The sequence below is a fragment of the Nansenia antarctica genome (assembly GCF_963989245.1).
Source record: "Nansenia antarctica genome assembly, chromosome: 12".
NCBI lineage: Eukaryota > Metazoa > Chordata > Actinopteri > Argentiniformes > Microstomatidae > Nansenia > Nansenia antarctica.
This window is the reverse complement of record NC_137682.1, coordinates 1,471,376-1,491,375: the sequence shown is the minus strand read 5'-3', so window position 1 is coordinate 1,491,375 and position 20,000 is coordinate 1,471,376. Positions and strand designations below refer to the sequence as shown.

The window sequence follows — 20,000 nt, the reverse complement described above, 5'->3', positions numbered from 1 at the left end:
TGAGAGGTTCCTTAATGGAATACAACTGAGGTGAGGTCTAATCTCTCTACATTCTATGTGGTGTGCTAGGGTGTTGGTGTGGAATACAATAACAAACTGATTGATCTTGTTAAATCTTTAAATCCAATTGGAGGATCGTCCAGGTTGTTTTAGGGAGGCATTGCAGTAGATGTGCATGAAGGATATCCATTAGACCCTGGAGAAAGGTTAGGTAGATGGATGCTCTAAGGCTGACTCACTATACATACACATGTAGACCCCAATGATCCCATTGAGATAACAAAAAACAAGGGGAAAAAAAACAAGCCTATTTTCCAAGGGAGACCTATAATAGCCTTCAGAATAAAAACATTGGATAACAGTGTCCAGTGTTACAATCACCACAGCTGTTCCTCTGTGTGTTCAGATGCCAACGCTCATCAGAATGTGTTCAGGTGTTCTTCTCTTACCTGTTGGCGAAAGGTGCCTCCCAGCCGTTCTTGGTGAGGCAGGTAGGGCCGTTGCTCAGCCCCACGGCGGCCACGGCCAGACTGAAGAGGGATCCAGCGACACCGGCAGCGGCGAAACCAATAGACAGAAACATCTGGACACACACACACACACACACACACACACACACACACACACACACACAGGGAGAGGTTAGGGCAACAGTCGACACACAAGTATCTCAGTGCTAGGCTGTTTCTGATGGTCGAGGGGTAGGTGGACAGGATGGATGGAGGATCCTGAGAGCCTTATTGCTTGCCTGTTTATGGTCGAGCCGACTAGATTCATTGGCAAGGCGACAAGAGAAAACCCCTAGCATTGAACTTGATAGCCAGTACCAGAGACAGACTTCTCTGGCCAGAATAATTTGTCCATGCGTTGCACCCGTTTCACCAGTAGGGGTCAGTAAAGTCAATGTATTTATCCTCCATTTGTCAGGGCCCAAGCCAAACCCACCACCTCCATGTTGCGTGCTAGTGTGTACCAGGGGAGGCTGGTGGAGTTAGAAATCAGAGAATGTCACCATTGTAATACATGGAAAGGAATATGGAATGGGGATCATTGTAATGTATGTGTGTTTGATACAATTCCTTATTCTGTTCCATGTATTACAATGAGCCCTCCACCAGTCTCCCCTAGTGCGTACTCTTCCTAACGATGTCATGTATGTATGTATGATGTCTGTGCTTCTGTTTATACACGAACGAAGAGCGAAGATGTTTGAACATGAAATGACGACTTACACCACAGCGGTTGGCACAGCAACCCTTACTACTGGTCAGGTGGATATGGATGGCAGGGACGAGGATCTAGAGGAGGGAGAGGGAGAGAGAGAGAGGGAGAGAGAGAGAGAGAGAGAGAGAGAGAGAGAGAGAGAGAGAGAGAGAGAGGGAGAGAGAGAGAGAGAGAGAGAGGGAGAGAGAGAGAGAGAGAGAGAGAGAGGGAGAGAGAGAGAGAGAGAGAGAGAGAGAGAGAGAGAGAGAGAGAAACTGTTAAGCACTTAATCACTGTGTTGGTAATATATCCTTCAGTAGATTTAGAGACAGCATATTTCATATTGATTGATTAACCTTAAGACACAAAAGAACATTATCACAAACATTTTTCCAATATACAATTGTAATGCTGTTGAATTGCTTTCCTACTTTTTATTTTACATTTATTTATTTTATTATTTTCTATTATTATATATATATATGTTATTGAGTTTAACAATAATTCCCCTCCTTCCAGCCCTCTCTCCCTTTCCCCATTTCTGGGAGAGGAACGGTTGCTGAATCTCCAAATAATGATATTCTTATTTTATGGAATTGCTTGCTACACACAGCAAGGATGCCTACAGAACTGTCTATGATGAAAAACACTCAATTAAAACAGCTTCCAATAGAGTGTGTGTGAACCGAACAGAACTCACCACAAGGCCTCCACCGATGATCCCTCCCATGTACTTGACCTCCTCTGTGATCCGGGGACCTTTCCCATCCCTCTCCTCCTGGGCGTACTCGGTCGACCAGCCAGGGAAGAACAGGATGGTGTTACAGATGATCGAGATCGCCGCGAGTATGTACAGCCCGACGGCTATGACCTTGGAACACGATCCCGTACACATGTTTGTGGATGAGTGGGTTGTTCAACGACGTCGAGCGACAAAAAAAGTGTCAAAATGTTGTTTCGAATATCTTCTGGGATGATGTCGAGTCGTCTCTGTTGGTTTCACTCTAAAAGGAGAGTCTTCGGTCTTCACTCCTCCACTGGGAAAACTCAGCCAATGTAAACACAATGTAACAAAATGGACTCTCCTGTCTGTCACTGCTGGTCTTGATGATGATATGAATGTATCTCCAGAGGGGATGGGAGTCTGCTTAAATATCCTGTTGCTGTTTCTAGGGTGGAGGGCATGGAGGGGAGGAGTTAGGTGATAAGACTATCACACACACGCACACACACACACACACACACACACACACACACACACAAACAGACACCCCGTCTACTCATCCCACACCCTAATAAATCCATTGGACCTTTAACTAGCGTTGAGTCATTTAGCTGCCTTGGCCAGTCCTCGTTCATCTTGAAACTTGAAAAACTGATGTTGAAACTGAATTGATAGAGATAGAGATTACAGATAAGAGATAGAGATAAGATCTCCGTTTGATAAAATTAGGACATTTGAGTTCCCCCAGACCATATTAAAACCTAGACCAAGACAACTCTGGACCCTAGCTATATCCTCTGGACCCTAGCTATATCCTATGACTACAGTTAATCGGAGCCGATAGCAAGGTCCAAGAGTTGACCTGGTTAGCTGAGGGGGTCAGGACCCCTAGTAATAATATCTTGTTAACTGAGATATAGTGATGCTCAGTCTAGTCTGTTCACTTCACCTCCAGAAGACCATTTCATATTTAACCAATGGAGATAGAGCTTCTTTAGGGTCGGGTAGTTAAGTACAGTACATCTGTTGTTACTTCAAATACACCAACATCACCATAGCTACTGATAACAAGTCATCTCTGGTGAGCCAACGTGTGTGCGTGGATGTGTGTGTGTGTGTGTGTGTGTGTGTGTGTGTGTGTGTGCGCGTGTGTCTACTACACACCTGTGTGGGCGTGTGTGTGAAAGTCGTGAGATGACTGTGTATAGCTGTTTCACTTACTTTAGGCAAAATACTTATTGTAAGTCGCTCTTGATAAAAGCATATGATAAATGATAAAAATGGAAAGCTGTGTGTGCGTGCGTGTGTGTGTGTGTGTGTCCTTGATTGGAGTTGGACTCCCTGGACTTTCCCCCCTCCAGGTAGAGGACCATAATTCACTGATATTGTGCAACGATATCAGATAAAAATACACATGAATAGTACCATAAACCAAGAGGAAAAACGGACAAGCCCTAGGTATCCTATGACAGACTAGGGTTTCGGTCATAAACCGAGCCATAAATAAAACGTTTTTCCATTACGTTTGAATAGACACTCTAATCTGGTGGTGAAGTCGTATTATTGAAATTAAATACAGTATATGTATGTTCATACAATGTTTTCTCCTTCGATCCCTTTAGCCATTTATTATTATGCATTTCAAAGCTCACTGTCAAAATAAATCCAACATCCTCTGTGTGCGGGCACATAAACCTGCTGTCAAGGACCCCAATCAAGGACCCCAATTGAAATAAGCCAGTGGCTTTCTTGGGTTTTTATCCTGTTAGTTGACCTTGTATGTAATATGTACTTTCATGTACCTACTTCTGCAAATCTTCTAATAAAGTTTTCAATCAATCAATCAATCAGTCATATATCCAGGAAAGCCCGGTACAGAGTTTGATTGAATAGGGCTCCAAGACGTCACACAGTTGGGCCAAACCCTGTACGTCCTGTAATCAGATTGTTAGCGGTTGTAAAGTTTTATCTTTCGGGACTCCCTTTCCTTTCCACACCCTCTCCTAGAGAATCCCAGAGTCTCAGCAGGGACATTGACCTCTCTCCTATGACTAGAGAACAATAGAAATATGAATATTAACTATGAATTATATTCTTATTCATTATCTTAGTGAGAGAAAAAACAATCTTGTTGCTAAGAGAGGCTTGTTTCAAGAATGAATCAAATAACTCCTTGGTTGGGTTAGGGTTAGGGTTAAAATAAACATTTCACAGGTCTCAACACACTTAACAGTTTTTTTTTTTTTTTGAGGGATACAAACTCAACTGTCACCCACCCCACTAACTGCTGGTGCTAATATAGTTGTGACCGTGGCAACCGTCTGCATAGTTAGAAATACACAACATCAGTGTGAGTGGCTGCAGCCATGAGCCATGGGGTCAGTGAGGTGAGAAAGGGGTCATGCTTACGTACTACTTTACTTACCTCATATCTGTTCCGTCATCAATAACGTCATCAGTTATTTAGAGAAGTGAACAGAATATTTCCTCTTTAACACAATTAACACAAACAGCACATCATAAAAGCATTTTGGACATTTTATAGCTGGGAACACTCTTTTTTTATAGTCTGGTTATATAATCACTGTATGTATCAGCCTGTGCCTGGTACCACCGCTGTCATGGCATTCACACGCACACACACACACACACACACACACACACACACACACACACACACTCACACGCACACGCACACTCACACCTCTGTACACACCGCGCACTAAGTTGCGTAGAGGTTCCGGAAGAATCCTTCCGGAGGAAGTTTAGTGCGCATTTTGGCGCATGTCGAAATCTGAATGGATATATTTTTTGGCCAACTTTGAGAATGCCCCTCCCCAAAGATGAACAAGCTATATCAATGTAATTCAGTCCTATAATATGAATAACTTGATAAGATTTGATTTTTATCATAAGTCATTAATTGATTTATTCTGATAAATGTGATAAATCTCTCTCCCTTTCTGTCTTCCCACTTCCAGTGCCTAGTGGCCAGTACTCAAGTTGTAAAAAAAAATCAGGGGGGGATGGTGGATATTATCATATGGGGACAGTTTTAGCATCCTCACAGCGTCAGTGTCAGTGACTTCAGTGTCAGTGACTTGGTGGTAAAAATGTCATGGCATGTGTGCGTGCCCCCCCCCTTGCACACAGTATTTTACTCAATATGCACAAAACTAAATATTGAAATAGCAGTAATACCACGTTCATTGATAAAATGACATAAGGGATGGAAAGGGGGGGATGGCAGTTTTAGAAGAGGGATGATTTTGACTGCTTTTATTCCAGGGGGGGGATGCCATCCCTCCTCCACTGGCCTGCCATGGCACCCCCTCCAGACACACAGCGCCCAGCACAAGTCACGGCACAACAACATGTACATGACACATGACAGTGAAGCATTTTGTCTTCTTTGGCTCTACACTCCAAAAGCTTTAGCTAACAGAGAGTTAAATGAGAAACTCTCCGCTTTGATCTGATGGGATTAGTGCTAGCCTATATCTTGGTTTAACCGTTCAGAAATGACAATACTTTTTAGGCCTAGTCTCCCTGTTTCACCTGGTCATCCCTGAGGTTACATGTCAGTTCCCCTCAGAGAGTATATGCCTGAGAGATGGCTCATTTCTCACCATTACAAAAGAATAATAAGTAATCATACATCACAATTTCCAATACTTAAGCCTACAATATGTACATGTCAATGCATGTTAACATACCTGACTGGAGATCAACTAACAGATCAACCTCTCCTGTCACCATACCACCTTACAGACAGTCAGACAGTGTCAGGGTGTATACAGGAATCTGGAGGTTAATTTCAATACCTTTCTAAGACTTTTTAAAGACCTTGTCAATATTTTTCCAGACCTCACCGCCACTTCGAGCTGTAACCGTTTACATCAGTGACACCTTTAACTTAACAGTTTTAGTTTGCAATAGACTAGACCACTATCATACAACACAATTTCCGGTTCATCTTTGTTTTTTAATAAAACTAATGAATTCACAAACTTTTACTAAAAGTTTTTAGGACTCAAACTCTTTGAACAGTCTAATTCAGAAAAATACCAACAAAATTCAAGACCTCATAAAATCGTGATAAGACTTTTTAATACTTATTAAGGGTCTTGATTTTCCCAAAATTGATTTATCAACTTTTCATACTTTTCAAGACACCGTGGATACCCTGAGTGTCTATGGAAGACCGTCACAGTGCTGTCCATGGGGGAGAATGGTGGAGGCAGACATTGGGAGTCTCCCCTGATGTAACTAAGCATTGCCTGGTGTGTGATGTGTTCCTGCAGTGGCTGTCTGCGCCACACCCTCTTGTATCTGGGTCTCTGGAGAGTCCTCGTCCCAATGTCCACGCCAACACACACTTGTATACAGCAACACGCTTCATTGCGTGATCATTACATAAGATAAGAGATAAGACTCAACTTTATTGTCATTGAACAGAGCAGAACACAGTACTGAGACAACAAAATGTAGTTCTTGCACACGTCTCCTCCAGGGAGGACAGAGCTCTGTGCCCTGGGGTGCCCTGGGCACAGGGTCAGCCATCTTCAGCACCCCTGGAGCAGTTAGGGGTTAAGTGCCTTGCTCAAGGGCACAACGGCAGTGGTAGGCCCCTTACATATGATGCCAGCAACCTCTCCAGTCACCAGCTCACATCCGGCTCCCTCCTGGGGGTTGGGGATTGAACCTACCGATTGCTGCCCAGCCTCTCTAGGCTGCCTGCATCACATAAAAAAAAAAAGCTGAACCCCTCAACAGTGATTCCCCATCTGTGACGGAGGGGAAGAGGTATGAAACCTAAGTGAATATGGGAAAGCAATGTTACACTGAAGGGAAATTACAAGCTGAGTTTCTTTTTGAAGGCAATTGACATCAGAAGTGCTCACTTTTCCAGACCAGCAAGCACTACTCTGTGTTTCTCCTGACCACTCAAGTGGGAGGAGTTGGCATCACATTAACAGCGGCAAACAGAGTTGTTATTTTTGATCCCAGTTGGAATCCAGCCACTGACGCCCAGGCTGTTGACAGATGAAGGCTGAGTCAGAGTTGCATATGCAGCTAGCTGACAGCATTGCATCAAACACAGAGCCAGCCTGGTTGCGAAAACCAGCTCAGCACAACACAGTGACGTCAACTGACAGGATAGAAAGCTCAGTCCCTCCGTTCCTAGCCATGAGTCCAATTTCAACAACTCTCCTGCATTGGTGGATCTTACTCAATCTGGGTCGGGTGATGAGGATCATGTCCAAAATCTCAGTAACAACTTCATTGATCCAAGTATTGACAATGAAGAACCCACTTCAAAAGATGCAAGTGAGGAAGAATTGCTAAACAGCAACCATGATTCTCCAATAGACAAGTCTCTTGAGTTGTTATCTGATTGTAAGGCAATAGACATGCCCGTTCAAGAGGTTTTGGATGCATCATCAACTTTTGAAAATTGATGCTGGGATTGAGGCTTTTGAAGGAAACTTCAATATTTGTGTGAATAGTGTGTTGACACAGTTTCAGTCCCTGTGCTGCTGTCTGTGGACCCTGAACGGGGGCCCGTGTCCCGGGATGATGACGTCAGCGGTGCGTAGCGCCTCCTGGCGGTGTGTCTCTTGCACTGCGGGGTTCTCACTCAGCTCCCGCCAGCTGTCGTCATCCGCGCAACGCTCAAACAGGTCCCCAGCCACGAGCACTGTGCCTAAAGACGTTCCCTTCACAAGCAGACTCACATCTCGCCCCGTGTGGCCCGGTGTGGGTACTAGCGACACCTAGAGGACAAACAGAAGCGTTGCAACGAGGTTGAATTTACAGCAGACTGTAAAATACATAGAAGACACACAGCAAATTACTGGCCAAACTAGGCCTATTTATTCACCTAGCGTGACAGACAGTGATAGTATGGTCAATCAATAGTAATACTGAATATATGAGATTAGAACACACATGCATTGAAGAATAACTTACATGTTCATCAATGGGATAAGGCGTCCCCTCAGCCAGCTGGTTGGGTAGGTACCGGTCCCCCTGGCTGATGTCGCACCCCACAACAACAGTCGCCCCAGGAAACAGACCCAGGTTCCCCACGTGGTCGGAGTGCCCGTGAGTGCCCACCACCAAGGTGACGTCGCCCGGGTCCAGACCCTTCTCCTTCAGCCGGGTCAGGAGGAAGTCCCGGTCCCACGGTCCTCCGGTGTCCACCAGGATGGTCCTCGGTCCTGTAAGTAAGTAAGTAAGTAAAGCTGTATTTATAGAGCACCTTTCATACAAGAAATGCAGCTCAAAGTGCTTTACAACAGGAATAAGAACATAAAGTGAATATAAAAACATATACAAGCATAGAATGAATATAAAAGCAGGGGAAAACAGTCAAAAGAAAAGGTAAAGATTTACAGACTACTATAGACTTTATCAATAGACTTCTTATAGACTTTATCAATAGACTTCTTATAGACTTTATCAATAGACTTCTTATAGACTTTATCAATAGACTTCTTATAGACTTTATCAATAGACTTCTTATAGACTTTATCAATAGACTTCTTATAGACTTTATCAATAGACTTCTTATAGACTTTATCGATAGACTTCTTATAGACTTTATCAATAGACTTCTTATAGACTTTATCAATAGACTTCTTATAGACTTTATCAATAGACTTCTTATAGACTTTATCGATAGACTTCTTATAGACTTTATCAACAGACCTGTGAGCAGAGAGATGGTCCCGTCGGCCCGGACAGACCCGTCCGGCTGGGACAGACAGTAACCGACTTGGAGCACCGAGATGCGGTAGGGCTGACCCGGGATGTCCAGCTCTGTGGCTGACAGCTCGGTTCTCTTGACCTCAATTATACTGTCGCCAGAACCAGAACCAGCCTTTACAATCGTTTCCATCTTTGCTTCGAATCCTGCTATAAACACCGCCGTGGTCACCACGCCAAACACACCAGCCAGCTCACAGGTAGAGAGGAAGTGACAACTCGCGACCCGGATGTTTATAGGCGTGCTGTGGAATTAGGTAACCAGTTGCTCCTGGGTATTGTAGTTTTAACCATGGGTTACACTTGCTTAGCCATGTAATGGAGGAAATGAATAAGCAGCATTTGCAGTATTTCTATTATTACATTGCCGCCCTGGGATATCTACATTAACTCACATGTTCACTGATAGTACACGTGTCTACGATACGGCAAGAGGGACAATCTTCTTCTTCTTCTTTTTGGGGTTTTAACTGCAACGGGCGTCCTTGGTGTCGCGTTACTGCCATCTGCTGGAGATAGTTAACTCCTACAATGGCCGTTTTGTCAGATATTTCCTATAAGAAAGCTGACCAGACACTTCTTGCCTTGTAGTCAGTGCCATACTAGATTGATTATTATTATGAATGGTAGATTAGTATGGTACCTGTACTGTATTAATGACAATAAAGACCATGCATTCATTCATTCATTCATTCATTCATTCATTCATTCATTCATTCATTCATTCATTCATTCATTCATTCAGATTAAAGTATTAAAGTTTAACCGACTGTTATCGTAGTTCTCTATCAGTGTATTATTGCCTTCTAAAAAGATTTCTCTATGCTATGGAAAATACATTTGATGCACTGTAGACTTGTACTCCACAGGGCTGCGAATAGGGTTAGGGTTAAAGGTTAAGTCCTTCTCAATCAAAACTTGCCAAGTCAATCTAATGTATTTGAATTGTGTTTGTTATTATTCTAATCAAATACTGATCACATTGTGATGTCCTTGTGATGAAATGAAGTAACATTTGTTCATGTAGTATTGTTGTAATAATGTTAAGTTGCCATGAAACAAAGGGGTAATTGTTGTTGCCTGTATAACAATAATAAGTGTAAACTCATCATGTAATCCTGTTACTGGCAAACAAACATCCTGTCTGTGTATACCGTTATTGCTATGCTCTCTCCCTACTCTTTTCATTTGTTCTCATCTGCATCACCCCATCCTCTGTGTCTCTCGTTCCTTCTCTACCTCCTCCTCTTCTTCTTCATGCAGCCCCATTCAGAAGCCTAGTGGTTCTGAGCTCAGGACCAATCCCAGCCTGACGAACAGACAGGTGAGGTCAACCCTTCCTCTCTACAGCTGGAGCACTCACTGGAAATCTTAGAACTCTGAATATAATACTGTTCTATTCACAAGGGTTAGTCCAGTCTACAACGTTGTTCTGTTTGTAATTCAGATCATTTTGTTGTCTCAGTACTGTGTTCTGCTCTGTTCAATAACAATAAAGTTGAATCTTATCTCTTATCTTATGTAATGATCACGCAATCAAGCGTGTTGCTGTATACGAGTGTGTGTTGGCGTGGACATTGGGACGAGGACTCTCCAGAGACCCAGATACAAGAGGGTGTGGCGCAGACAGCCACTGCAGGAACACATCACACACCAGGCAATGCTTAGTTACATCAGGGGAGACTCCCAATGTCTGCCTCCACCATTCTCCCCCATGGACAGCACTGAGACGGTTTTCCATAGACACAAATACTTTCTGTGGCTCTGTGACAGGTTAGGGATCAGACATGGTGGCCTACCACTCTGCACCCTGAACAAGCCCTTGCTCAGTGTCAGACAGGTCAGTTACGACCACGGTTCCAACCCCAAACTGTACTTGCCCAATACTTCTACAGCACATAGCTTCCTCTCCTCCTCGTTTGTTTTGTAAGATATGTTTTGTTATCAAAACTGTCTCAATAAAACCCCAAAATAAAAAAAGGACAAATTAATACAAGCAGTCCACCATATTATTATAATATAATATAACAAACCTTCTCCACCACTTTGACGGTTGGCCCTGTGTTCTGGGGGACCATGTCATCACCACCAGGGGGCACTACTGGGAGGTGGGTAGAGTCTACCAAAGGCAGCTGGAGACTGAGGGTAACCAGTAACCACCACATCTGCCCCAAAGACGGGCCAGTTGAAGTTCCCCATGACCCCAGGGGAGGGCTACTGGACCCTGTGGAGAGGGTAGTACCATACCCTCTGGGCATGCAGTGAACCCCCAGACCAAGCGTCCGAGGACCCCCATGCCTCACCTGGTGGGAGTCTGCCTGGATTAGGAGGAGGGCCAGGTGTCCTGCTACCACGTGGAGAAGCAAGCTCACAGTTATACGTTCTCTGATAAGCTCAGGAGAGCCTGGCTCCTGTGTTTGTGTCTGGAGGGGGATACCGTGGAGAAAAGGTGGCCCTTGTCGGTTTTCTCTGTGTACCACATGTACAAAAGAAGAGATTTGGTGAGGCTATATTCTCATTCTATGCTCCAGATTGTGGAATGCACTGCCAGTTTACATTAGGGATGCAACCTCAGCACATTATGTTCAAGTCAAGACTAAAAACCCATCTTTTTAATATTTCCTTTAAATGACTAAATAATTAAATTAAGATTATAAAAACCCATCCTTTTAATATTGCATTTAAATTACAAAATAATTAAATTAAGATTATATAATGATTAAAGCACTTTGAGCTGCAACGTTTGCAGGAAAAGCACTATACAAATAAAGTTATTATTATTATTGTTATTATTATTATTATTATTATCATCATCTGTTTTCAAGTGAAGTTGTATACAACGCTCTGCATTAAACCTCCACTCACTTTGTCCTCAAAAAGCATTGGAGGAGAATATGTAAGGGGACATGATAGGACATGAGTGGAGAACAGAGGAGAGCACTGAACTACACATTATAGATTGACAGACTGTGTTTTCAGCATTATTCCTGTTTGTTTTCTGAAGTTTTTTTTAAAGGTTTAAAATCATCATGGATTAAATCATAGAACCAGATAGATTGAATGAAACCATATTATGTTATTATATCACCGCACCTAATGTGGAATTTGAATTTGAACACAATAAAAGAAAAAACTATGTAATTCAAACTGCTGATTTGTAGTGTGTGTGTCTCTATAAAGTATCTTATTATTCCAGAATGCACCCATAGAGACAGACAAACATATCACATGCGAAAGGATCCCCATAATAAGATCCGGAACCGTTTGTTATTGGCGAGGGTTTCCACTCTAAGCGGAGGAGCAGTTACTGTGTAACACACAGAGACGCGCGTCACAGATCCACCATGGCGACCTCCCTGATGGACCCTCTGAAGGGGCTCTTATTGACATACTTCATGCCAGAATCTTGTTACGACGAATTCTTCATCAACTTAAACTTCCTGGATGGTGAGAACACTAACCCTAACCTTTAACCTTTAATGACATGAAAAGATCAAACTTTAGCGATGTTTAAAAGAAGAGCTTGGGGGTAACTAACCAGACTAAGAGACTATAGGTAGCAGCTTCCAAGGATTCCAACAATAACATGACTTCTTTGCTCTCTTTCTCTTTCTCCCAGTCTATGTGTCACTTACTTACTTGCAACGACCTTGTCTAATAAGTGTTTAACTGTATAGAGATGTTTGAGAGTTTTCTCCCAACCTTAACCTAGTGACTTATTTATCTGATCAACATCTGAGCAATGAATCTTATCTGGGAAGCAGCAATCCAGGTTATTAAGCGTCTTCTGGACAGATGCCATAGAAACATATATACGAGCTGTTCTCACTGCCTTACACACGCATGGCTGGTGGTCACATTGATCACTCAGATACAATCAGCTTAAACATGAATTTTGCTGTTTGCTACTTTGTATCCAGACAGGACTGAATCACTTTAAGTGACAAATGAGAAAGGATTTGTTGTGACAGCGCTTGGGGGCGGGGCTATACACAGGGCGCTGTCTGATTGGATGTTGATGTGTCCTCAATTCCCCGCAGCTCTCCAATGTTAGAATTAGGGATGCCTGATACACTTTATAATAATAATAATAATAATAACTTTTTATTTGTATAGAGCTTTTCCTGCAATCTCCTGCATTCCTAGTAATGGAATAGAATGACATCGATGATGATGATTGGTTGATTGATTGATTGGTTCAATGATTGGTTGTTTTTGTCTCCTGCAGTACCATGTCTGAAGATTGTCCTGAGCAAAGGTCTGGGGATGGCGATCATCCTGGGGTCTGTCTTGGGTAAGAGTTCTCTCACCCCCCCCCCCCCCCACCCCCTCTCTTTGCCTGTCTTACTCCCTCCCATTTTCTCACTGGTCTGTATCTCTTGCCCTTCTCTCTCTCTCTCTCTCTCTCTCTCTCTCTCTCTCTCTCTCTCTCTCTCTCTCTCTCTCTCTCTCTCTCTCTCTCTCTCTCTCTTCATTCCCTCTCTCTCTCTCTCTCTCTCTCTCTTTCTCTCTCTCTCTACCTTTCCTAAGAGAGTGATATCATGATAGTCTTCCCTTGTTAACACTCCCTGTGTCACACATGACTTTACAGAGCCCATCTCTCCGTCCCCTCCTCTCTGTGTCCCTCAGTGAAGCTGCCCCAGATCCTGAAGCTGATGGGGGCTAGGAGTGCAGAGGGGCTGAGCTTCAACGCCGTCCTGCTGGAGCTGCTGGCTATCACCAGCACCATGGCCTACAGCATCTCCAACAGCTTCCCCTTCAGGTACACACACACACACACACACACACACACACACACACACACACACACACACACACACGCACACACACACACACACGCACACACACATACACGGACACGGACACGGACGGCAACTATGCAGACACACACACACACACACACACACGGACGGCAACTATGCAGACACACACACACACACACACACACACATACACGGACGGCAACTATGCAGACACACACACACACACACACACACACAGGTAGGTTATTTGGAATCATGCTCCTGTAATGAGGTATTCTTGCCTTTGACCTCTACGCCCAGATATAGCCCTGGTACCACAAGGATGTCCTCTTAGTATAACGGTCTGTAGTGTCCATTCTGCTCGGTTTAAACCTGAACACGGACACACACACCAGGATAAAAGGCACCATAGCCTACAGCTTTCCCTTCAGGAACACACACACACACACACACACACACACACACACACACACACACAGCATTTAGGTTAAGAGAGTGACAGTTAATAGAGGACACAGAGGTATGGATCAGGATAGAAGCATGTTCCTTTTCTCCCTCCGTGCCCGAGGAGAGGCTTTCTCAAGTTGCAGACAGACAGTAGCCACTGAAGCTAAAGTTTACATTTTAAATTTTTACATGTTTGGCATTTAGCAGACGCCTTATTCCAAAGCAACTTACAATCAATACATTTGAATACTAAGCAAGTGAATCATCAATCCACCAGTCGTAGCAGGAAGAGTAATCCAGCTCAGGCCCGGGGCCATTGATAGAAGGAAAAACCTTCTCCTATGAATGAATGAATGAATGAATGAATGGTCTTTATTGTCATTAATATAGTACAGGTACCATACAACGAAATTTGGGAGGGGGGGCTCCCCTGGTGCTAGGAAAAAAATACTAAAAACAAGAAGGGCTGGTCCTAACACCTTCTTCTAAACCTAGTTTTTTTTTTTTTTATGTATTATAATATTTTTTTTACACTGGAGAAACAGAGAAACAGTACAAGGGGGGCAATAGAAGTTTTTAGGGGCACAGTAGAGGGGAAAGCGGGTGTCTTTAGGAGACGCAGTGCTGAGGGGCAGAAGATGTCTCAGGAGGTGTGTGTGTGTCTCTAAAGTGTGTGTGTGTCTGTCTCTCTGTCCTTCCTCAGCGCCTGGGGAGAAGCTCTCTTCCTCATGTTGCAGACTGTAGCCATCGGGTTCTTAATCCAGCACTACGGAGGCACCACTCTCAGAGGTGAGTCCCGGAGCTCAGATGTTCATCTTCACCTCTTAAACAGCCTTAACACAAACTCACGTGTCTTTTAAACCAGAATACTGCTCCCGCTAGAGTTATGAGTGATTTCATATTTAATGAAAAGTCATCATAGAAAACAGTGGGTAATTTCCAATGTATGAGTTGAATTTCAATTCACTTTGTTGACTTATATGAATATGAATGGAGCCAAACCGTGCGTGTGCGTGCGTGCGCACCTGCTCCCCAGGTGTTCTGTTCCTGGTCATCTACTTCGGCCTGGTGTCGGCTGTGCTCTCTCCTGTCACCCCACCTGCTGTTGTCACCTACATGCAGGCCTCCAACATGCCAGCTGTCATCATTAGCAAGGTATGTGGGGTCAGGGTATGTGGGGTCAAGGTATGTAGGGGTCAAGGTATGTGGGGTCAGGGTATGTGGGGTCAAGGTATGTAGGGGTCAAGGTATTGCAACATTGTAGCAAGCATGGTTCCTTCACCAGGATGTTATATTAGCATTGAAATCTTCATTTATATGGATATATTTATTTATATAAAAAATTGGTTAGCATGTACACATATTGATATAACAGTGTTAGTTATGGTTGTATGAACCTGTGGTTTCAGCTGATCCAGGCCGTCACGAACTTCCGTAACGGACACACAGGACAGCTGTCTGCCGTCTCCATCTTCCTGCTGTTCGCCGGCTCCCTCGCCCGCATATTCACCTCAATACAGGTGTGTGTGTGTGTGTGTGTGTGTGTGTGTGTGTCTGTCTGTCTGTGTGTGTGTGTGTGTGTGTGTGAGTGTGAGTGCGTATTTGTATCTTTTTGTATGTTTTGGAACTGGAACCCTTCAAATCTGATCCTATTAATGAATTCTCATCTTCTTCTTCTTCTTCTTCTTCTTCATCCAGGAAACCGGAGACTCCCTAATGGCCCTGACCTATGTCATTTCCTCTTCCTGTAACGGAGTCATCGCTGCCCAGGTCCTCTACTACTGGGACAGCAGCCCAGACCCGAAGAAGAAGGAACAGAAGAAGAAACAATAGACAGGGCAGGTGGATATTGAGATATAGTGACATAATAAGGCAAATCTTGATCTTGAAATGATACCATATCCCCAATACGGTGCCCTACTTTTGACTAGGGTGTGTGGCCCTGGTCATCAGCAGTGCTCTATATAGGGGGTAGGGGTGTCGTTCGTTCGTTATTTGTACACACTCATACATAACAACACAGACACGCTGCACTCGCCCCACTATAGCCTAGTAGGTTTTGACCAAATCACAGTTCAATGACTCAATGCTCCCAGACCAAGGACCCCTTCTCTCTGTGCCAGACTTCAGTGATGCAGCAACTACGTTACCCATTTCAGGACCATGGGCCTCAGACAGGCTTACACAGACATGTTTGTAGTTTTGCATCAATGTTTCAGCTGTGCTGAGCTGTGCTGTACTGTACTGTACTGGCTTGGTTACGTATATCCCACATGTGAAAAGGACATATCCGAGCCAGCACAGCATGGTTGGGGTTGGTTCTGTCGTGTTTAAAGCTCCTATGAGACACTATAGAAATGCTGGCACACTCCAAATTGTCCACATGTTGTTTTATCATTCCCTTCAACCTACAGTATATTCCACCCTGTAATGGCTATGTTGGTCCAGCTTGATTTAATTATTCTTACAACAGAATCTACAACAATAATGAAATCTGGAACACTCGTCAATCAACTAGCATCAGAGGGTGGAGCTGTCGCGGGGTATACTGTGAACTTCTGCCTGTTTAAGATAAACATGTTGATCTTGTTTAGATAGGTAGGTCAAGTTGTTGAAGCGTTGTGACCTGGGGGGTATTCCATCAACGTCATTAAAGGAAAATCCATGCTTAATTTTGATATGTCTCACAAAATCTCGTGGGATTTATCAAACTAAGCCTGGATTGTCCTTTAGTGACGTTGATGGAATTACCCCCCTGGGGAGGGTCGAGGAACTGTATTGAATCGGTTTTACATTCCTTTGTCGTTTTTCTGTTTGTTTCTTTCTTTTCTTTGTCCTTGTAACACTGTCAATGTTTGATGATGAATAACATACTGTAAGGACTTAAAAGTCCTTTAAGAGTCCAAGACAGGAAGTAAATAATACATATTACTGTTGATCCACATAAAATTAGGAGCAGAAGTTTGGGGCATTATAGTATGATGTGAAAGTCTGATTTATCTGTCTATTTTACCTGTTGAGATTCAACCTCTGATTATGATGAAGTGTTGTGTACACTGTGATGGACTGCATGTGATGTGCCAGGCCAAGATGCTCTGACAACAGAACTTGAAACAAGGGCCAGTTGAAATTGAGTCCTGGGTTAAAAACCATGTGTATTGGAGATTTTTCTCAGATGAATATGCATTGTAGTCCAGGAGTAGGCTTGAATGGCAACTGAAGTGATAAAACTGCTTTTTTTCTCGAAAATGGTCTATGTGGCCTTAGTAATAGTCCTATACATCAATACTAGCTCCAAAAGTGACTAAAAGGTTTTAATTTTTTCAGAGAACAGAGCCCACATTTTAATTTATTTTTATGTGAAAATGAAATAAAGGATCATACATTTTGGTTGGGAATCTCTTGTTATTTCTTTTATAGGGGTTATAGGCTGGTTTCCTGGGCAGATTAATCTTAATCCTGGATTTAATAACATATAACATATGCCAATATAAAATCTCCTTTGATTATGTATTTACGTATGTATTATGTAGTCCGGGATCAGGTTTAACATACTGTATGTCCAGATTAACCAGCCCAACGAGTCTAGAATGGTGGAGTGTGGTTCTAGAATGGTGGAGTGTGGTTCTAGGATGGTGGAGTGTGGTTCTAGAATGGTTGAGTGTGGTTCTAGGATGGTGGAGTGTGGTTCACGTGGAGGCCATCTAGATGGAGACAGAGCCTCACAGCCAGCCTCTGTAATCCCACATCCACACTCTTTCTCTCAAAAGCTCAGTAAAGCTATTTCTGTCTCAGTTACGGCCCAGTTTGGCCATTTCATGACAGAGATAGAGTCTAAATTAGCGGTGATGTTTCGTCAATTAATGTAATCTTGTGTAGGTTATTGAGCAGGGACAGTTTCTTGTGTTCATTGGGTGATTTTATGATTAGTGTGATTCTCTGCTTTCCCATCTTTGTGATGTCATCCTTTTTTTTCTCCTCTTTTTTCTCTCGCCCTCTTTACCATAACATTATTTTTCACTCTGTCTGTCTATCAATCGCCTCCTTTCTTCGTCCCCTTTCTTTTCTCTTTATCCCTTTCTCACTGAATAGACCCTTCCCCCTCTCCTCTCGTCCCTCTTCCTCTCGCCCTCCCTCTCTCCAGTCCCTGACAGTAAAGTCCCCCCCCCCCCCCCAACTGAACGTCCCCCCTTCCAACAAACCCCTCACTGACACCCACGGCAACCGAGAACCTCAGAGAAATTCAGTTTTTAAAAAAAACTACTAACCCCCCTCTCTCTCTGTACATCTTTCTCTATTTCTGCTCAGTATGACTTTCACTCATCATCTCATTGTCTTATCACTCTTTTTCTGCTTCTATATCACTCCCTCACCAATTTGTGTGTTTCTTTCTTTTATAAAGGTAATGAAAGAGAGGAAGGGAGAGGAGGAGGAGGAGGTGGAGGAGGAGGAGGAAGAGGAGGGGGAGGAGGAGGAGGGGAGGAGGAGGAGGAAGAGGAGGGGGAGGAGGAGGAGGAAGAGGAGGGGGAGGAGGAGGAAGAGGAGGGGGAGGAGGAAGAGGAGGGGGAGGAGGAGGAGGGGAAGAGGAGGGGGAGGAGGAGGGGAGGAGGGGGAGGAGGAGGAGGAGGAGGAGGGGGAGGAGGAGGAGGGGGAGGAAGAGGAGGAGGAGGGGGAGGAGGAGGAGGAGGAGGAGAGAGGAGGAGGGGGAGGAGGAGGAGGAGGAGGAGGAGGAGGAGGAAGAGGAGGAGGGGGAGGAGGAGGAGGAGGAGGAGGAGGAGGAGGGGGAGGAGGAGGAGGAGGAGGGAGGTGGAGGAGGAGGAGGGGGGAGGAGGAGGAGGAGGGAGAGGAGGAGGTGGAGGAGCCAAATGACAGGGGAAGGAGAGGGTGAGTTGAAAGTGTGTATGGAGGATGGCGAGAGTAATCTTGACTGGAAAGCCAGGCGGTGGAGCAGTAGGGGGGGAGAGGCCGTAATGAACAGAGTTTGGAGAAAGAAGGAGGAAAAAAAAAACATTTAATCAAGACGGAGGGAGAGAGAAACAGAGAGAAACAGAGAGAGAGAGAAACAGAGAGAGAGAGAAACAGAGAGAAACAGAGAGAAACAGAGGGAGAGAGAAACAGAGAGAAACAGAGAGAGAGAAACAGAGAGAAACAGAGAGAAACAGAGAGAGGCCCCGCAGACCTGATCTTGTGCTTGTGTGTAGATGGTGCGATTCTTAGATTCGTTAGTCCACGTCACCTGTGACATTCTTCTTGGGAGGTCCGGACTTAAAGGGTTAGTCTCGTTCCGCCGCTCGGTGAGATTTGTCTGCGGTCCTTTCGAGCATCTCAGATCGCACCGTAATCTCTTTAATGTGTGGCCCGGTCCTTATCTACCTGATCACGGGCCCTGCCTGCATTTCCCATCACCCCTATCTGCTCATCTGTGGGACACGCCACTACCCCACCTCCGCGGGGGTGTCTGATGAGTGAATACCTGCTACCCTGCTGATAAGACCTGTTCCCTTTCTTTCATCTGACTGAATGGTTCAGTCTCAGTCCTAGGTGTAGTTAGGTGTAGCAAACATGCCTTCTTTGTTTACCTAATCACCTAGATGAAAGTGTTCATCTAATCACCCAAACATCTACGATATTATTTTAGCACAAGGGAGTTCCAGAACATACCTACACACATACATGCGTACATGTACACACACACACACACACACACACACACACACACACATACAAACACTCAAAACACACAAGGCTTGCTAGTCCTCTACCCCTATACATATACACACACACACACACACATACACAAAAACAACATACCCAGAAAGACTTGTTGCCCACCTCTCCACCTGCCCCCCCTCCCCTCCCCTTCCCCCTCCCTCCCCTCCCCCTCCCTCCCATACCTAACCCCAGGGTGCGCCTCCTCTCTCTAGCTCATTAGAGTTACCTGTCACTCTCTCACTCAGAGGTTGGCAAACACTTCCTCTATTAGGTCCATTATGGGCCTGTCTAATGTCTGCTATCTGTCAGAGCGGCGCACAACAGGCCGCAGCTGGCCCGTCAGGTGGGCTGGCTGGGTGACTCATACCTGTAACCTACCT

The 20,000-nt window shown here is 44.4% G+C and overlaps 3 protein-coding genes across 3 annotated transcripts in view; 1 reads left to right on the top strand and 2 right to left on the bottom strand.

Moving 5' to 3' along the window:
• The window catches only part of tm4sf21b (transmembrane 4 L six family member 21b), a gene marked incomplete at both ends in the record, with an annotated part of 5,285 nt that extends 3,187 nt beyond the window's left edge, over positions 1-2,098 (bottom strand). The window contains 3 exons of the mRNA XM_080543115.1: positions 450-583; positions 1,233-1,298; positions 1,904-2,098. Of these exons, the coding sequence (XP_080399241.1) occupies positions 450-583; positions 1,233-1,298; positions 1,904-2,098 (395 nt within the window). The remainder of the gene's footprint in view (positions 1-449; positions 584-1,232; positions 1,299-1,903) is intronic.
• A 5,282-nt stretch (positions 2,099-7,380) lies between these two features.
• mblac1 (metallo-beta-lactamase domain containing 1) lies at positions 7,381-8,833 on the bottom strand. The gene is made up of 3 exons (XM_080542782.1): positions 8,642-8,833; positions 7,901-8,151; positions 7,381-7,704 (listed from the first exon to the last, which is right to left on the bottom strand). Exons 1-3 carry the CDS (start codon positions 8,829-8,831, stop codon positions 7,453-7,455), a joined length of 693 nt encoding a protein of 230 aa, XP_080398908.1. The 5' UTR covers positions 8,832-8,833; the 3' UTR covers positions 7,381-7,452.
• Positions 8,834-12,042: 3,209 nt separating this feature from the next.
• mpdu1b (mannose-P-dolichol utilization defect 1b) lies at positions 12,043-17,298 on the top strand (the record flags this gene model as incomplete). Its single annotated transcript, XM_080542878.1, has 7 exons — positions 12,043-12,145; positions 12,927-12,992; positions 13,328-13,460; positions 14,612-14,697; positions 14,945-15,063; positions 15,318-15,428; positions 15,607-17,298. 7 exons carry the CDS (start codon positions 12,043-12,045, stop codon positions 15,739-15,741), a joined length of 753 nt encoding a protein of 250 aa, XP_080399004.1. The 3' UTR covers positions 15,742-17,298.
• Between the last annotated feature and the right edge of the window lie 2,702 nt (positions 17,299-20,000).